Genomic DNA, 20,000 nt, shown 5'->3' on the forward strand with positions numbered 1-20,000 from the left:
AGAAAGAAGAAAAAAAGAAAAAGAAAGAAAGAAAAGTAGAAATGATTCCCTCTGATCTTGTTTTTGATTTTCCTTGGTTTTGTCTGTTGTTTTATGTTCCACAAACAAACAATAAAAAGATATGCAAATTAAACAGCCATGGATTGGGTGTCACAGTTGTAAACTGTGCTAAAACTAACTATAAAAAATATATATAAATATATAAATATATAAATATACATAGATAGATAGATAGATAGTCAGATAGATATATATAAAATATCTACTATCCACCTCTACAGACAGTTATACCCCTGGTAAGCTTCGTTAAACTTTATATGTAGTATGCTGAATCTGAAATACACATTTTGTTGTAAGCTTCCTATGGAGACATGCTTTCCTTTATCCGTATTGCGAATGTGAATGAACTGGAAGGGATTTGTCTGTTACTGTGTATTTAATCAGTGTTTCCTTCATCACGGGCCCCTCTACACAGGATCTTATAGCACCTATGCCTGCACTTCTCCTATATTAGCTTAATTGTAGCATATTGTATTTAATTAGATTGGTTAGTTTAACTCTTATTCAAGTGTAAAGTTTGGTTGTATATTATTCGCATAGCTTGCAATTAATACAGAGTGTTACTATGGTGATAGTAAGAGTAACAGGACAAACTGGCTTAGCCACAGCTATCCTATGTTATCTGAATTTTAGAAAATATTTCTGCAAATAATTAATCTTTTCAATGTTTGTTTGATGTTAAAGATGTGCTACTGACTGCCTAATGAACTCTTATAAGGACAAAACGAGTAGAGTAAAACCATACAATCACCTTAATGGCGTACCTATAAAACTCGATATGCTAACAAATGACACTCACTACCTTAGTTAAACTTCTTCTTGTCCTGCTTCAATACTTCTCACAACTAATTACTGTCTTATAAATTCAAAAACAAGCACTATCAGTGAGTTGTGAAGACTTTGGTTTGATCTGCAAAGCAACTGAGAATGAACATTTGTATGCAAGGCAGTGACAACACTGTTTTTCATGATATATATTCAGACTTTATCTGCTGAAATGCCAGACATAAATATATAGTTTCTGAATGAGTAATCTCTCCATCTTTTAACTATTATGTGCTGCTGCTTAAGTTTTCCTGAAATGTGCTTTCTCGTTTAAATATATGCCACAGAAGGCCTAAAGGAAGCTGAGCCACATGCCATGTGTTTTCCCTACTGTTGTCTGCTCTTATGCAACTACCTCCATTCACTTTTACTTTACCCCTTCTCCATCTTGTGATACTATTCTTAATACGCTTCTATACTAATCTCCACTAGTATTGCCTTACCCACTTCACAATTCTTTTGATATCTGTACTAAATATATATGATATATTAATTTCTCTTCTCTTGCTTTTTGTTATTTCAGTGAAGTATTTCAGTCTCCCCTTAGTAACACTTCTGGTTTGGGAATCAAGAGGCATAAAAAGCAGTCAACACAACAATAAACTACTAGCGACAGGAATCTTCAACCCAACAATTTGCCTGAAAGACCTACAAATCAAAGGCGTGTTTTACGCCAAAGAGTATCAAGCACAGTATATGTTTTTGAAATGTTTACCTGTTATACTAGATCTTTAACTGTTTTTTTAATCATAGCACACCACAAGCTGGAGGACACAGTAGAACTCTAATACTTTAATGCTCAATACAATATACCCTAGAATACTTTCTCTGCTTAGCGGTGACTTCCTTACCGAAATACTCTGGTCTGCAGTATTCCCCTGTTGTAGAATATAGTCACTGCTATCAGTAAAAACACAACACTCTGCTCATCCAATAAAGTTGAAAAAGAATTAAATATGCTCAAAATTAGTTACCAGTTTGTTTTTCTTGGCAAACGCAAATATCCTCCTAAAGGTATGGGCACCATTCTATTCTCTCTCACTCAGCTTAGGCTCAGTCTGCTCCCCTACCCTACCCCAGTTACCACACACCCCAACATCATCTAAACTTATTCTATTATTTGCTCCACCCTAAAGGTGCTCCTGCAGTCTATAGCACTTACACATTTATGAAAACAAGTCACCTTACCCCCTTAACCCTACCCTACTCCTTTTAGATCCCACAACATACAATCACCTCCTATATCTGTCATGCTGGTAGTCACTAGCCTAACCCTATGCCTTCTTTGAACACACTTGACATCTCCTCACACAACAATAATAAATAACCATACTTCAACTGTTGAATCATCTACTATCAACCTTAATATTACTAACACCTTTTTACAACATCTCCCCTAGTTTATACAATTTAAGCCCTTTCCTCCATGGTAAATCAACATTGTACCTATCATATCCACCTCTCCATAAAATAAAATTCCAATCTATCAAAATAAAAAAATATATTTCACACACAAATTCCTTATCTCCAAAATTTGTCAGTGTGGTGAGATCCACCTTAACCCAGGTCCTACTCTTCCTTTCAGATCTACAACCCCTCCTAAAACTCTAAACCTTATTACAATAAATCTTCATTGCTTGTGCAACAAAATTACATATCTTCATACCTGGATAGCTCACAATACCTCAGATGTATTAGCCACCACTGAAACCTGGCTCAAACCCAACATAAAAGACTCAGAATTCCTTCCCCCTGCATATATCATCATCAGGGCATTTATACTACAAAAGAAAGTACCCTACCCTGGCACCTACAATCTCATTCCATACCCCAAAACCATACCGAAATTCACCAATGCAGAAATTATAATTTTCTTAAGATTAAATAATACCAAAACCATATGCATAGCTGTCATTTACATCCCTCCAGGTAAAAATATTCTAATATTAGAAGACATACTACCCTGGCTAAAAATACTACTTCTAATGAAGCTATCATAGTAGATGATGTTAATATAAACTGGCAAAACTTGCTCTCTGATTTCCCTACCAATAGCATAAATGTATTCAAGTTTACGCAATCTATTAAAATACCTAAGAACAGCAAAAAGGTAATCCACTGCGGATAGGTCTGTAGAATACCAAAATCAGAAATCCAAAAATACTTCTCAAGACCAATCATGACAGCAAGCAGAAGCAAAAAAAAAAAAACAGTTTATTTAAAAGGTGAGCACTTCATGCCCAACTGAGCACTTCTTCAGACCAATATGGTCATAACATGAAAGCGCTCATCTTTTAAATAAACTGTTTTTTTTACTTTTGCTTGCTGTCATGGTTGGTCTTGAGAAGTATTTTTGGATTTCTATTAAAATACCTACAAGATATAATAACAACCACGGCTCCATCCTGGACTGCATTCTGGTTTCTGACCCGAACAATTTTTCTAAAGCTGGTACACTATCAGAGTCTGTTAGTGACCACCTATCGCCCTATATCCATAGAATTATTCTCACTTAGTCAAAGATCATAATTACAAAACAACTCAGAAACTGTCTTTGTTTAACTGACATGTATTCACTGATTTGCTAAAATCTATTAACTTAATAGCTTTAAAAACCCTTCCTGTAGATGATATAGTAAATCCCTTTAATTATAATATCCTTAACAGACTAACTCCAATCACTGCCAGTGGCTATTAATACCGAACAACCACCTCATGTTTGACAGTGATGGGGCTTGAAAAGAATGGCTAAAAAATAAGCCAACAACAATTCATAACTTTTTAATTAATCCAAAAAAATTCTGGATTTCTATAAACTCCCTTCTAAATCCAGGATCCAATAATACCCGCAGTCATTCTCCAGAATACACCCCCATGTTCAATAATTACTTCACTGAAAGTATTGTCAGCTTAACTATAATTATGTTACTGAAAGTTTTGCCAGCTTAACCATGTTTTGTTCACCTCTGTCCTCCTCCTCCTCTAGCAACTCTTCAGACTCCACTCCAATCATATCTCTGTCCAAGTTAAATATCTCTACTAATCGTATCTCCTTTACCATTCAACCAGTCCACACTATCTTTATAAAAAACCTTGTATGCAAACTAAAACCATGCTCAACCTCTGCAGACAACCACCCACCAAAATACCACAGACTAGCAGCTAAGGCCATACCTTATTCAATCACTATTCTAATGAACAAAAATATTCTTGAATCAAATGTCCCACTTTTATGGAAAAGGTCATTTATCATCCCCTTGTACAAAGGAGGCAGCTCTACCAATATATCAAGCTTTGTCCTATTGCCATCCTGTCCCATATCTCAAAACTATCTCAAAAAGGCATTCATAAACAGCTTCTAGACCAACTCCTTCAGAACCAACTTCTTATCCCTCCTCAGCATGACTTTCATCCTTCCCACAGTACAACTGCCTTATTACCATTCTTGGATACAGTAAATAAAACAAGGGACTCTGGCAAATTAGTATCCTCACTGTTCATCAATATGTCAAAAGCCTTTGACACCATATCTCACTCAAACCTCATTCATCAGCTAAATACCCTTGGTCTATCACAGTCAACTTTCCAATGAATCTCTAGCTATTTCTCTAACAGACAACACATCAGTAAAATGGCAAGGTTATCTCTCACCATATCCACCCAACACCACTGGCATTCCCCAAGGTTCTATCCTTGGTCCACGTCTGTTTAATATTTGTATCAATAATATTCATATCTCTTCCTGCCATGGCTCTCTGATTCAATATAGTACAGTTTTGTACCTACCATAAATGTAGATGTTCGAGGATCCACATTGCTGCAGTCATAACCTGTGGGGTAGTCCGCTGTCCTCGGTCGGCCCGAATACCAAAGTGTTAGGCTGGTGTCGATCATGGTCGCTCAGATCTGACGTCAGTACGCCGTGGTACTAAAGCGCATGACCGACGCCATATCCTCAGTCTTTCTTGGCCCAGATGTCAGAAGGCCTAAAAAAGAAAGGCCATAGCCAAAAATAGAAAAATACCCAATCGCCAATAAAGAAAAATAATTACCCCAAAAGCAACACAGCAACCCCAAACTACAAAGGGGAAGGAGGGAGGGAAAATTGGACTGCAGCAATGTGGATCCTCGAACATCTACATTTATGGTAGGTACAAAACTGTACTATGTTCTTCGTCTCACATTGCTGCAGTCATAACCTGTGGGTAGAATCCCAAAGCAAAGGTAAGGGAGGTTGGCAAAATCAGAAAGCATTAGGGGCTGCTAACATGCCCTGTAAGACTGCAGTGGCAAACCCAGCCCTAGATTTGGAATAAAGAGGGAGATGGTAATGTTTAGAAAAAGTGTGCACTGAACTCCAAGTAACTGCCTCCAAAATATCCTTAGTAGCTACTCCCCTTAAAAAGGCAGTAGAAGTGGCAGTCGCCCTAGTGGAATGAGGTCTGATTCCAGCCGGAACATCCTTTCCATGATGAGAATAACAAAAAGCAATACAATGGCCAATCCACTTAGAAATAGTTTGTTTTGAAACAGGTTTTCCTTGTGAACCCAAGGCAAAAGAAATGAATAACTGTTGAGACTGCCTGAACCCTTTAGTTCTGCTCAAATAATAACGCAACTGCCTGTGAATATCCAAAGAGTGCAAAATTTTTTCCCCTTTATTTTGGGGATCAGGATAAAAAGTAGGCAAATGAATAGATTGGTTTAAGGCCACATTAGAAACAACTTTAGGCATAAAAGTAGGGTTAGTACGCAGGGATACCCTATCCTTATGAAATATCAGGAAGGGTTCAACTGCCATTAGGGCCTGTAATTCAGATACCCTTCTAGCAGACGTAATGGCCAACAAAAAAGCAGTCTTCCAAGACAAAAACTTCAACTCAGATGTAGCTGCAGGTTCAAAAGGAGGTAAAGTAAGCTTTTCCAACACAAAATTGAGATCCCAGGAAGGAGTAGGAGCTCTACGTGGGGGTCTTATGTTCTTTGCCCTCTAAGAAATTGCTTAAACAAAGGGTGAGAGAATAATGGTGGGTCACAGTCATAGTGAGCAGAAATGGCTGCAGCATGAACTTTACAGAGGAGAAAGACAAACCCTTGTCTAATAATTCTGTAAGATACTGAAGTGCAACACTCAAATTAGGCACTGAAACATCAAAGCTCTTTGTTCTGCTCCAAATAAAAAATCTCCTCCATTTATCAGCATAAACTTTCCTTGTACTAGGCCGTCTGGCTTCCAAAATGACATTCAAAACTTGTTGAGGAAGCTGCGACCCCCCAGGGTCTAGAACAGAATATGCCAGGCTGTCAGATGCAGGGACTGAATCCTGACATTGAGGAAGTGATTGCTTGCCTGGGACAAAAGGTGTGGAATTGATGGCAAAGGCCAAGGAGGCTCCCGTACTAAACTCCTCAGCAGAGGGTACCAGTGCTGACGTGGCCAATCTGGAGCTATTAGAATCATGCAAGGCTTGTCCTGTCTGACCTTCAAGAGCACCTTGGGAAGGAGAGGCAGAGGAGGAAAGGCATAGACGTGAAGATTGTTCCAACTGAAAGATAGAGCATCCACTTTCCAAGCTTTTGGGTGAAACAACTTTGTGCAAAATTTTGGCAGTTGGAAATTTAGTGGAGAAGCGAACAGATCTATGTCTGGAGTTCCCCAAGCCACTGTCAATTGTAGAAATACATGAGGATCCAATTTCCACTCGTGGGGATCCACCATCTGTCTGCTCAAAACATCTGCTAAGGAGTTCTGTGCTCCTGGCAGAAACCTTGCTTGAAGAGTGAGGTGCAAACTCAGAGCAGTCTCCCACAAAATCATAGCTTGTCTGCAAAGAGGGTACGAATGGGTTCCCCCTTGCTTGTTGATGTACCACATGACTGTTGTGTTGTCTGTTTGAATCAACACCTGTCCTGGTTGAAGTAGATCCTTGAAAGCCATCAGTGCAAATTGGACTGCTAACATCTCCTTCATGTTGATATGCAAATGCTGTAGTCTGGGAGGCCACGTGTCTTGAATCCATTTCCCATTGAAGTGTGCTCCCCAAGCCATGTCTGAGGCATCTGCCGTTAAGATCTGACTCGCCTCTGGTCGGATCACAGAGAGTCCCTTGTTTAGGTGACATTCCTGAGCCCACCACAAAAATTCCTTTTGGATGCAAGGTATTATCTGAATGACAGTGTCCAAATCGTGGCAGTGTTGAGTCCATACACTTTTGAGATACCATTGTAGCTTCCTCATATGTAGTTTGGCATTGGGAAGTACCAGAATACAAGATGCCATGAACCCCAAGGCTTGAAGGACTGTCCTTGCAGTCAGCCTGGACAGTAGGGATAATTGCTGGAAGTAAAGGGGAAGATTTCTTTGTTTGTCCGGGGTCAGAAAAGCCATCTGAGAGGCTGTATTCAGTCTCACACCCAGAAAGCACATGTCCTGAGAGGGTACTAGACTGGACTTTGTTTCGTTCACAGAATACCCTAGGCACCTTAACACTGCCATTACATACTGTAGATGCTGAAGTAACTTGACTTTGTCTTGAGCAAGAATCAGGCAATCGTCCAGATAAGGATAAATTTGTATTCCTCTTAGTCTTAAGAAGGCTGTCACAGGAGCCAGGACCTTTGTGAACACCCTGGGCACAGTAGATAAGCCAAAGGGCAATGCAGAGAACTGATAATGAAAAGTACCAGCCCGAAAACGCAGGAACCTCCTGCAGCTGGGCCTGATAGGAATGTGAAGATAAGCCTCTTTGAGATCCAGAGTTACCATCCAGTGATCTTTGCCTAGCAGAGGCAGAAGTTGCTGCAAAGTTAACATCTTGAATTTTGGAATGTCTAGGTATGTGTTGAGAATAGACAAATCCAGAATTGGCCTCCAAGTGTTTCCCTTCTTTGGCACAAGGAACAGGCGAGAATAAAATCCTAGACCTACTTCTGTCGGAGGGACCCCCTGGATAGCCCCCATTTTTAAAAGTAAAGAAATCTGCTTGTGAGCCTCCAGCTTTTGCTGAGGAGGAATGTCTGGCATGCCCTTGAAAGGAGACAAGGTGTGAAAATAAAACTTGTAGCCTCGATCTATAATGTCCAACACCCATTTGTCCTGGGTGACTAAAAGCCAATTTTGCTTGAAAAGTGCCAACTTTCCTCCTAGAGGAGCTGCCAGACAGGAGGGATCTGGCAGCTGGAGATACAGGTCATTGGGTCTGTTTACGAAAAGGCTGACCCCTGCCCTCACCAGAAGATTGTGCAGGGGAACTCCACGTCCTAGGTCTGAAAGAACCCTGAGCATGAGCCCTGCCCCTACCACGTCTAGATCTGCCCCTAGACTGTAAATCAGAAGAAGGATAAGCCCATCCCTTTGCAGGCCAATTTCTGCTAAACTTAGGGGGCTGCACCTGTAAAAATTCCTTAACTGTCTGCATGGACTTAGCTTTGTCTTCCATTTTCTTCAAAACTGACTCCACAGAAGAACCAAACAGAACTTCAGATTGAAGGGGAGCATCCAAAATTCGAGCTTTAACATGCTCTGACAAATTCTGATCCTTAAGCCAGGCGTGCCTACGAATAACTGAACCAGTGGCAGCCACCCTGGAAGAAGCCTGAAGAGCATCAAAGCCACACTGCAAAGAATGCTTACCTACCTGATCAGAGGCATGAACTAAATCCTGCAATTCCTTACACTCTATACCCTCAGCTAAAGCATCTACCTTAGATTTCAACTGACTTAAGAGAAAATTCTGGTACTTCAGCATATGAAACTGGCAATTTAAAGCCCTCATCACTAGAGTGGAGGAGGTATACACTTTTTTACCCCACCTATCCAAAGCTCTAGAATCTTTATCCAGGGGAACTGGATTCTTTACAACAGAAGCCCTTAGGTCCCTGGCTAATAGTTTCCGGGTCAGCTCTAGGACTCTTAAACAAATATTTATGAGCCTCTGGCACTCTGTAATATCTGTCTGGCTTGACAGGGGCAGGAGGTAAAGAATCAGGATTAAGGGAAGCCTCAGAAAAAACATCCTGAACAACATCCAAAACAGGGGGAATAGCCAAGGGCCTATGCTGTGGTAAAAACAAAAATTCCCTAAGCCTCTTCCGAGAATCTGAGAAATCCTGACCTTCCCACTTAAAATGCTCCCTCATGGAATGCAGGGTTTCAGAAAAGGAAAAATCCTCTGGAGGGGAAGCAGAAGGACAGGAATCCTCTGCATCTGAATCAGAATAAGGAGGAAAATCCTGAATGTCCTCAGCTGAAGACTCAGAGTAATCTGAGGAATGCTCCAAGCCTTCCACCTCTGGCTCCACCCTAGGCCTCTTATCCGGAGGGGGCATAGAACCTCTGATTAAAGTAATCAAATCCTCTGCCATTTTCAGCATATGCTTTTTAGGAACAGAACCTGCAGAACTAGGGCTGACGCCTGAGCCAGAAAGACCAGGCCTGGCTTTAGAAGGTGCTTTAGTGACAGAAGTAGAAGGCCTAACAACCTTATGTAAAGAAGGGACTACAGAGACTTGAGAGGCCCCCTCGGCCTGACCTAACTCCTGAGAGGCCACCTCCTGTAAGATTAAAGGCTCCCCCTGAGATTCAGCTAAAACCTCGGCTGGATCCACAGATTCCACCGTAGTTTCCAAAGAACCGGCGTCCGCAACGGACGACTCATCCTGCTTGGACTTTAACGATTTTTCTTTTCGCTTCTTAGCGGTAGCGGGCGTCGGAGGATCCAACGGCATGTTGTAGTTACACCGCTTACCGAAAACAAGTCTAGCACAATCTAACCTGCATTTAATGGTGCGCTTATTAAATCTAGTGCAAAAGCGACACCTGACTACGTCGTGCTCAGGCCCCAAGCAAGGAATACAGAGAGAGTGGTAATCCCTATGAGGTATCTGTTTCCCACAAGAAATACAATTATTAACTTTTTCTGACATCCAGATTTAACTGAGGCAAGAAAAGACAAAAATATTCCCCAACGGGGTACTTAGCCCAACTTGGTCTTCAGTCTGAAACTCAGAATACGAAAATTTCAGGACACCGAACGGCACTTGCAAACGCTGCTTCTGCTTCGGACCATGCGGCAAGAAAGACTGAGGATATGGTGTCGGTCATGCGCTTTAGTACCACGGCATACTGACATCAGATCTGAGCGACCATGACCGACGCCAGCCTAACACTTTGGTAGTCGGGCCGACCGAGGACAGCAGACTACCCCACAGGTTATGACTGCAGCAATGTGAGACGAAGAACATCCAGATGATTCTACAAATCATCTGCTCCTTTAACACTCTTCCCCACCATCAACTCTTAACACTGGAAGCTTTTGCTTCTATCGAGTCTTGGCTTTCTAATGCCCAACTTTTTCTTAATCCCAGGAAAACCAAGCTTCATCTCTTTACTCCAAAAACTTTTAGTCTAGACAATTACAACATCAAAATCTTCTCACCAAACAGCACTCAAATTAAAGTAGTCTCCCACACCAAACTATTAGGTATGACTACAGATGATAATCTAAAGTCTGATCACCACATACAGAATACTTTCAAAACAAAATATCAGAAACTTGGTATGCTTTTCAGGAATAAACACTTCCTAAACTCATTTACAAGTCCACCTGCCACCACATACCTCCTATCCTCATTCTTGTATCATGCTCCGGAGTTCTTACCAACCTACAGTCCTCAATGAAAACCAAACTCAAAACTTGTTACAATAAAATTGCTGCTACATTTTGAAACTACTGTAAAGCATAACACTCACCACTGTACAGCTCTTAAATCTCTCAAATGGCTCAAACTTCCCCAGCACCTTACTTACCTACAACTCACTACTACCCATAATATAATTTATAAACCCAAAGTTTGCCCAGCCCTTAACTTTATCATTCACTCCTATCTTCCCAAGATACCACTGTAATCATAGGATAAGCAACTATTCAAAATTCATAAACCTAATAAATCACATGGACAACGCCTTTAAACCTACAATGTAGCCAAACAATAGAATTCCATACCTCTAGCAACCAGGGGAATAGCTAACCTATCCATCTTCAAGTACTCACTAAACAAATTCTTATCCAAAACTCAGATATGCTCCTTTACTAATCCAGGCTGAATCCACTCATCCCTTTTTCTTTTTTTCTGTTCATCTTTTCTAACCACCCACAATCCCTGTGTCATCCCTCTAATTCCTGCTCTACACACTTCCATCCACCTCTCAATTCCAGGACTACATCCACTTTGCCTGTCTACCTCCTTCCATAATATTATTCTAATATATATATATTCTCTTACACTTATATTGCTCTTATATTAACCCTTCCTGGTCTCTTCTTCATATTACGCCCTTTCATATTTCTGTCTGATAGTAATGTGTGTGTGTGTGTGTGTGTGTGTGTGTGTGTGTGTGTGTGTGTGTGTGTGTGTGTGTGTGTGTGTGTGTGTGTATCAACATATTTTTAATGTTTTGTTTATAAAGATTTAAGAAAACTTTGTTTTTAAATGTAAAAATTCTATGAAGTGAAAGTTTACAATGTAACCAATCTCTCCTCTCATATTGTACTTTCATTGTAATTTCATGTTCACTGTGTGATAACTCAACATTGTATTCAAATTTTCTTAAGTATTATACTCTTATATATGTAATCTTATGTCACTGGAGTTTTTCTCCCTGAGCCTCCACTGAAAATGCAATTTTTGTCTCAAGCAGACTTTCCTGATAAAAAATGTTAAATAAATTAGAATAAAAATAAAACAAACAATTGAATGCAGACATGGGACCTTGCATCTGTAAAGATACAGAAAGGATAGAAACAATTCAGATGAAGAACCAAAACTGTCAACTGTCTGTATCATAAAAAAATGAATACATATATTAAAAGGACATATGTAAACACTGACTAAAAACTGAGGGACAGAAGAGTCATGATAATGAATAAATAAATAAGTTAATGGAATAAATATACTCGAAGAAATTAAAATATTTCAAAACAAGAGATACGAAGAAACCTGAAAACACAGCTAAAATAGAGATAGTAAATGGTTTGGGGAAATATCATGAAGAATTTTTTCAGCGGAGGAGTGATGACTACATTGCATAGCCTTAAAAAAGGTTGTAGTATGGGAATTCATGCAATGATCCATGGGAAAGAAATAATGTAAAGTTCTCATGTGTAGAGGGAAATAATTAGGATACAAATTAACAAGGATATGCTGCTTGCTTGATAAGCATTAAAGCAGTCAAAAATGGTAACTTCCTACCTAATGTCCAAGTTTATGTTTCTAAGTTATCGATTCTTTAGACTAAATAGTCAGGGAAGATTTCAGTCTTAGCACACAAATGCATTGGAATATCACTAAATATGGTAAGTCTGCCAAGTGCATTAACATAACTGTCACCTCCAAAAGTTACTTATGAATCCATAAAACTAAACAGAAAAACATCCTTTAAAAGTACAAGTTCTCTGAAACACACAACTCTACAACAGTCTTTGTGCAATATGATGCAGAAATAGCATGCATCTTTATAAAAGTGACAACCATCCTATGCTTTTAAGCCTTGAACACTAAGGGAAGACACAGATCTTCTACACTTGGTGTGATGCCCATAAAAATGGTGCTGCTTGTGAGCTACTGTTTATGTTTTGTAGTTTCAGAATACCATATGTAATTCCTCTTGCATGTTTTCATGGTCAACGTGGCTCCTTGCACATGTATTTGCCCCTAAGATGCAAAAATATATATCTTCAGACCAAGTGCTTATGTTTGTAGGTGTACATGTATTATAATGTATATCACTGAGGTATACTCTATATAAACTCCAAATGAAAGCTAACTTGGAATGTTTGTGATATGTGCAAGGTACCTAATTTAAAATCTGAGCGATCACAGGAGATGAATAATGGTAGACCTTGCATGGTTTGCAAGACTATGCTACAAACTTATGTGCCTTTACTTTCACCTTCCTTTTTTTGCTTTGAGCTCTAACAGCTGGTAGAATGGGGCTTAATTACCAATGGATGGTGGGAGTAGGGAGGTGATTTAGCTTTCTAAACAATGCACTAATCCAAGGAAGCTAGAGATTATCCTGTATAATACAGAAGCAACATAGGTTTTACATGTAGCAGTGCACCCTGAAGTCAACATGCAATAAGATGCTGCAGCTGCTGATTCATGATGCATTAAATCTGGCTTACAGTGCAGATCAGACCAACTACATGCAGGATGTAGACTAGTGTAGCGCAATGTGACATGCCCAAGCACTGTGATTGATAAGGACTGTTATGTTTTACAGGTATGACTAAACAACTTTCCCCGACTGTGCATATGAAGTAGTAGAACAGATGTACACCATTCCTGAGCAAAAACAATACAGGATGCTGTAAAACTGACAAAGATGCAAGGCAGTGCATACATGACTCTTATTCCAAAGTAGAAAACACCAAATTACTAATTTCATGCAAACCTGTAATTCCAACACCCAGCAGCATGTGATTCGGTTTTTTTTTTTATATAATTAGGAAAAGTCTAGCTCTGTACCTCTGACATCCTGCATGAAAGGGGTATTGTTCAGAACCATAACAATTCTAAAGCTATTGATGACCTTTATTTAACTTATTACTATTGCTGCATAAAAAGTAATTTTTAACTATCTGTACAGAAGGCAAATTAAAAAAAAATAATAGCTTTATATACACAGCAACACATTTGTGATAAAATACACAAGAGTTACACTAGATTCCAATTTAGTATACCTTGCCCTATTCTGCAGCACGATAACCCTGCTAGTTATTCTAAACTGATCAGTATGTGTGTGTGTGTGTGTGTGTGTGTGTGTGTGTGTGTGTGTGTGTGTGTGTGTGTGTGTGTGTGTGTGTGTGTGTGTGTGTGTGCACGTGTGTGTTCATGTATTTCTGTCTGTCTTTCTGCACGTACACACTCTGGCACAATACCTCTTGGCCTGCACACCTACAGACTGTATTTCAGCTTTCACTTACACTTGATGCAGTTCAGACAACCACTAACTGGGTTTGACAGCAGAGCTGTGACCTGAAAAAAAGTGTCAAAACAGTATTTCCACTTCACTGATATTATCAGGGAATGGTGCCAGGTTACATTCCATTTTTTCTGCGCAGGCAGACAAACAAAATTGCTGAAGATGCATATAAATTGCATATTTCTTCCCTCAGGTTATAACTGTTGCATGTTGTAATCTTCCTAACATATGAAGTGATATTACAGCCCTATGCAACATCCATCCCCCTACCATGGCAGAGTGTCAATAGCTAAGTTATATGCAACTAACACTGCGCCACTTAAAATGTAAACTGCCATGGTCTTTAATTCCAGATGAGATCAACATACAAATCTCATAAACAATTTTGCCAAGATATGTTGTAAGTTATCTAACAAGTACTGAGTCATCCATTGCTGAGTTATAAACTGTTTCGTTTGCAAACATTAATCATACTCTACCAGTTAGTTCTTTGTTTCTAAACTTGTTTTTGTTTTGTTATTCAAACTGTAACAACCCCTGAGGACACATCACATTTTGCAGTGTTCTGCTCTGACATAAGCTTTTGAGCACTTTACCAGCCATTGGAACTGCTGTCATTCCACATTATCTCACAGCAGGGACACTCATATCCTACACACCAGTGTTTACTTACCTGCCCAAGCACCCGAAGATTGTAGCAAGCAATATTCTGGTTATTTAAAGTATTGTTAGACAATAATGCGCCAATAAGCCAACAGATTCCAAGAAGAAGGTTAGTTAAACTCAAATAGAAAAGTGGGCGAACCTGCAAAAATGAGAAAAATAAGTGAAAATTACTCTGTGAGAAACACCACTGCTGGTCAAAAGTCTTGACACTGAGAATGTAACTTTTAGAAGTAAAAAACATAAAGGATTACTAGAGAATTCCTGTTAAACTGCTATTTATGACACATTCCTTTTTATACTCTTAATTCTCCTTATGACTTCTTCTCTTTTCCTTTGTTGCCATGCTTTGTTTTATCACTCACACAGTAATTCTAGCTAGTTTTATTTCTAGTTCTGTTTTTTTAAAAAACAGAAACCACGCTTTTCATAAAAAATGAAAAGACAGATTTCCTATCAAAAGGGGATACTTCAATGATACACACACACACACACACACACACACACACACACACACACACACACACACACATATGTATGAGTGTGTGTGCTTATATGCATGTGCATGTGTATATTCATTTGTGTGACGAGTGACATAATCTGATGCAGTACAGAATGGTATAACAACCTTAACTATAAAACCTAAAATGCAAAATCAGGAGTCTTTCTATAGCTGCACTGGATTTCAGGAAGTGCAAAAATGAATTGTGATACAATTCTAGTAGGTTTCATATGAAAGCAACATGGTTTGAAAATATAGCAAAAGTACAGACAGCAGTCATCCTACTGCCATAAAGAAGAGCTCAGCTCATTGAAGGGATGCCCAAAAGGGTAGTGGACACTGAGGTGGCTTAAAGCATGTATGGACAAGTGAACGACATTCACAACAGGTCACACACATGGATGGATGCATGCTCTGATTTCTTGCACTGATATCTCTACATTTCAGGCACAAGAATAATTAGAGCTAGTGAGGAAGGCATACAAAAAACTCCAACTCTGACTCCTCAGAGGTATTTTGCCCAAGCTTCTTCCTATAAAGTGTAAATACAAAGCAGTAGGAAACTAATAGACCCTCCCCCAGAACTTGGGGTCACTAGCAGAGGCATTACAAATTGATAAAACATAAAAAGAAGACAAGTCATTTTAACTGCAGACATTTTCCATAAAAACAGTACCGCCAAATACTTCACCAAGTATTTAGACTAATCCACATTTAATGTGTGCTTTGCTACTACAACTGTTGTCAGTACTGCTGACCATTTTCTTTGTAACATTTCAAAACTACTATTAGAGATAAAATGTTTGTGTGAAATCCTTGATCTTCCCTTCTTGCATACTAACTGAAACCTTAGATAGTTCTCCATGCTGGGAAGACAACAAGTGAACCAATGCAGAGGTCTGAAGTTAATTTTTGAATCTAAGAAGAGGAAAGTTTGAATATTTTTGCAGCAGGAAACAAAAAAAAAAAGCTGATAGAGAGGGTCTATATTACGTATTCGAACAGTCAAATGTTCGAACATGTAATAATCGACTCCTAAATATTGAACCGTCAGAATGTCAAACGGTTCAATGGAGATCTCCGTACAGTGCAAACATGGAAGTTTTCCATTGACTGTACTGTAGTGCGATCACGGAGTTGGTATATTTAAATAGCGGGGGGTGTGGGTGCAGGGTGGCTTGCCCCCCTGCTTAGAGTGTTTTAATGGTTTGTTTGGGTGTTTTTTTTTTTTTTTTTTGCCGTTCGACATTACGGCGTTTCGATATTTAGGGATTGCTTATTACGTGTTCAAACATTTGACTGTTCGATCACGTAATATAGACGCGATAGAGATATAGCATCTCCAAGGTATCCTTGCCTACCCTGGGGCCTCCCCCAGTCGATTGTGCCTGGCATTGTTCGTGTGGAAAGTACCCAAGGAGCATACACACAGTGGTACAAACCATCTCTACTTGAGTCCTTTCAACACAGAAAAGTGATGGCTGTACTTTGAGGTTGTCCTGAACTGCCAAAATCCTCACTCTGTCATGGAATAAGAGACCAGTTATTTCTTCTTCTTACATCCACAATCTCATCTTTTCAGTCACCACCTAAACTACATGACCATAGAGGAGGACTGGTTCGCAGACTCACCAATAAACTGAGAACTCCATTCTGTGATTCGGCTCTTGCTTTTATACAACTGTTTTGCTGAAAAGGGTTCATAAACAACCAACTCACTTATCCACTTAGCAAATCAAAATAAATAAATGCCTAAAATAAATAAATGCCCTAGTTCCTTATACCCTCACTTAGGAACAATATGCCAAGATATGTAAACTCATGCACCTGAAGCAGGTGCTCCCCCCTTCGCCATGAGACAGCAATGTACTCTTTTCTGAAAAGAACCATGGCCTCTGATTTGGAGGTGATTTTGTCATAGCAGTGAGTAGTACCTGTTGTCACTGGAGTCCATAGTCACATGGAGCTAAAAGGTCCACATCATCTGCAAACAACAGACAGAACCCTCATGTCCCCAGACTGAATACACTGCAGACCTTGGCTGTGTCTTAGTATCCTCTACATGAAATCACAAACTGGAGGGAAGACAAGACAAACTCTTGGTGGACTCCTTTCCCACTTCTGATTATGTTTGCTGTGATGGTGAGAATGTAGATTTAACTTTTACACCTCAAAAACAGGAACTGAATGGCACACAGCAGCTGTGGGTGTCTGTACTGTTGCAGCACTTCCTAGAAGGCATTACAGGGTACATAGAAATATGCCTTTTCCAACTGCATAGAAAACATGTGTAAAACAGTGGTGAACTGTCATGGCCCCTGCAGACTCTGTGCAAGGACAAAGAGTGGATCCACTGCACAATGGTCAGGACAGAATCTACATTGTTCCTCCTGAATCAGAGGTTCAAGTCCTGGACAATGTGTCCCTTCCAGTACTCTGCTATATGGTTTCTTGGGTTACACACTACTGAATGAAATAACAATTGGCTAGATTTTGTTATTCCTTGTGGGTTTAGTCCTTTCATTACATAATGTGAGGGGACACAGTGCAAAGTTCTCCAACACAGGAGTTTGGAGGGAAAACATTCTGCAATCATTTTTTCAAAAGCTTTCAACCAGTTGTAGGACACATGCCTTCTTAAGGATGCTGAGGAATGTGATCTTTCCATAATTAGAACACAACCCCAATGTTTCCCTTTTTGAAAATAGGGGCCACTACCACAGTTTGCCAGTTCAGGTGAACTGTCCAACTTTCCATACAGCACTGAAAAAGTGTATTAACAATGACAACCCATCAGTATCCAGGATATTCAACATGGGGGTAGGTTTGGCATGATTGTTAAGCTCTTCACCTCATAGACACAAGGTACACAGTTTTATTCTGACATTGGGTTATTGGTTAGGCTTAAAATGGCTCTTCAGGGCAGTTAGCCTAGTATTCACCTATAAACTTATGAACCTATGAATTTCTGATCTGTCCAAATTTTTAAGTATATACTTTTTTCTGATCTCTGTACAGCCACGGAAACTCCCCATCCTGCATCACCTCTGTAATACATGCAAACCCTAACCCTAAATCTACCCCTACCCCAACCTAACCCCATACTATACCTAACAAGAAAAACCTTCCCATAACATTGTTGCTACATAACACAAACTAATACACACAAACATTCACCAACACGCACTACAAACATAAAATCTAACTCCATACCTAGCCCCATCCCTACCAAAAAAATCACACCTGCATGCAAATACAGAATGCTTATACCCTTGTCTAACCCTTACCCTAACCCTAATACTCAAATGCACACTCATATACACTCTAACCTCCTTCCCAATCCCAAATTACCAGCTTCAGAGAAACAGTACATCAAGATATTGGCCATTTAACTGTCCAAACATTCAGCAATCTCAGCCAACCCTAGCATTTGTCAACCAAAGCAGCAGAGGAACTATATATATATATATATATATATATATATATATATATATATATATATATATATATATATATATATATAAGTGTGTGTGTGTGTGTATGTAGAAAACCTACTAACCTCCACACAACATTGTTTCCGTCCTAATCATAGTGCAATAACACCCCTCATTTCCTTTACCAACACTATCTCACTAGCCAGAGACAACATTAAACATGGCTCTTGTCTCTTTTTAGACCTTGCCAAAGCTTTTGACACTGTCTGCCATCCCTTGCTCCTTGCTAAACTCTCTGACCTTAAACTTTCAAGTTCAACAATCTCCTGGTTTGCCAGCTATCTCACTGACAGACCGCAATCAGTTAAATGGCTTTCCTCACTATCCCCTGCTCTCCCCATCAAGATGGGTGTCCTCTACTTGGTCCCTTATTGTTCAACATCTTTACACCTCTCCTATACACATCCTGTCCTCAATCATCTCTCATACAATATGCTGATGACTCCACAGTCATTACCATCTCAGATAACCTTTCTGATCTAAACACTCTCATCCAAAATTCCTTCAAATCTATTGAAAACTGGCTCTCTAATAACCAGCTAATACTTAATCCAAAAAAGACTAAACTTCTGCTATTCCTTCCTAAATCCCTCACACACCTTAAACCCTCTTTTTCTACTTCATCCCTTAACAATGCTACTATCATGGCAGAAACACATTACTAAGCTTCTGAGAGCTGTCATAGACGGCCTGCTCATATTTGACCTTCATGTGCTCCAGTGCATAAAAAAAACATCAAAAACTAGGCGTCCTTTACAGAAATAAAAAATTCTAACTAATGAGTCTCACCTCCTACCTTCTCCCTAGTCTCTTCTGCAGCTCACAAATCCTCACTAATCTCCAGTCCTCATTCTTAACAAGCTAGAATCCTCACTAATCTCCAGTCCTCATTCTTAACAAGCTAGAATCCTCACTAATCTCCAGTCCTCATTCTTAACAAGCTATAATCCTCACTAATCTCCAGTCCTCATTCTTAACAAGCTAGAATCCTCACTAATCTCCAGTCCTCGCTCTTAACAAGCTAGAATCCTCACTAATCTCCAGTCCTCACTCTTAACAAGCTAGAATCCTCACTAATCTCCAGTCCTCATTCTTAACAAGCTAGAATCCTCACTAATCTCCAGTCCCCATTCTTAACAAGCTAGAATCCTCACTAATCTCCAGTCCTCATTCTTAACAAGCTAGAATCCTCACTAATCTCCAGTCCTCATTCTTAACAAGCTAGAATCCTCACTAATCTCCAGTCCTCATTCTTAACAAGCTAGAATCCTCACTAATCTCCAGTCTTCATTCTTAACAAGCTAGAATCCTCACTAATCTCCAGTCCTCATTCTTAACAAGCTAGAATCCTCACTAATCTCCAGTCCTTATTCTTAACAAGCTAGAATCCTCACTAATCTCCAGTCCTCATTCTTAACAAGCTAGAATCCTCACTAATCTCCAGTCCTCATTCTTAACAAGCTAGAATCCT

At 39.5% G+C, this 20,000-nt stretch overlaps 1 protein-coding gene across 4 annotated transcripts in view; it reads right to left on the reverse strand.

The window, feature by feature from the left end:
• Window positions 1-20,000, reverse strand: part of TMEM116 (transmembrane protein 116) — a 436,275-nt gene that overhangs the window by 189,090 nt on the left and 227,185 nt on the right. For all 4 annotated transcript variants that reach the window (XM_044068383.1, XM_044068382.1, XM_044068384.1 and 1 more), the window contains exon 4: window positions 14,544-14,675. In XM_044068383.1, coding sequence (XP_043924318.1) covers window positions 14,544-14,675 — 132 coding nt within the window. The remainder of the gene's footprint in view (window positions 1-14,543; window positions 14,676-20,000) is intronic.

This window comes from Protopterus annectens, chromosome 4.part0, assembly GCF_019279795.1.
Source record: "Protopterus annectens isolate FY-2018-M chromosome 4.part0, PAN1.0, whole genome shotgun sequence".
Classification (NCBI taxonomy): Eukaryota; Metazoa; Chordata; order Ceratodontiformes; family Protopteridae; genus Protopterus; species Protopterus annectens.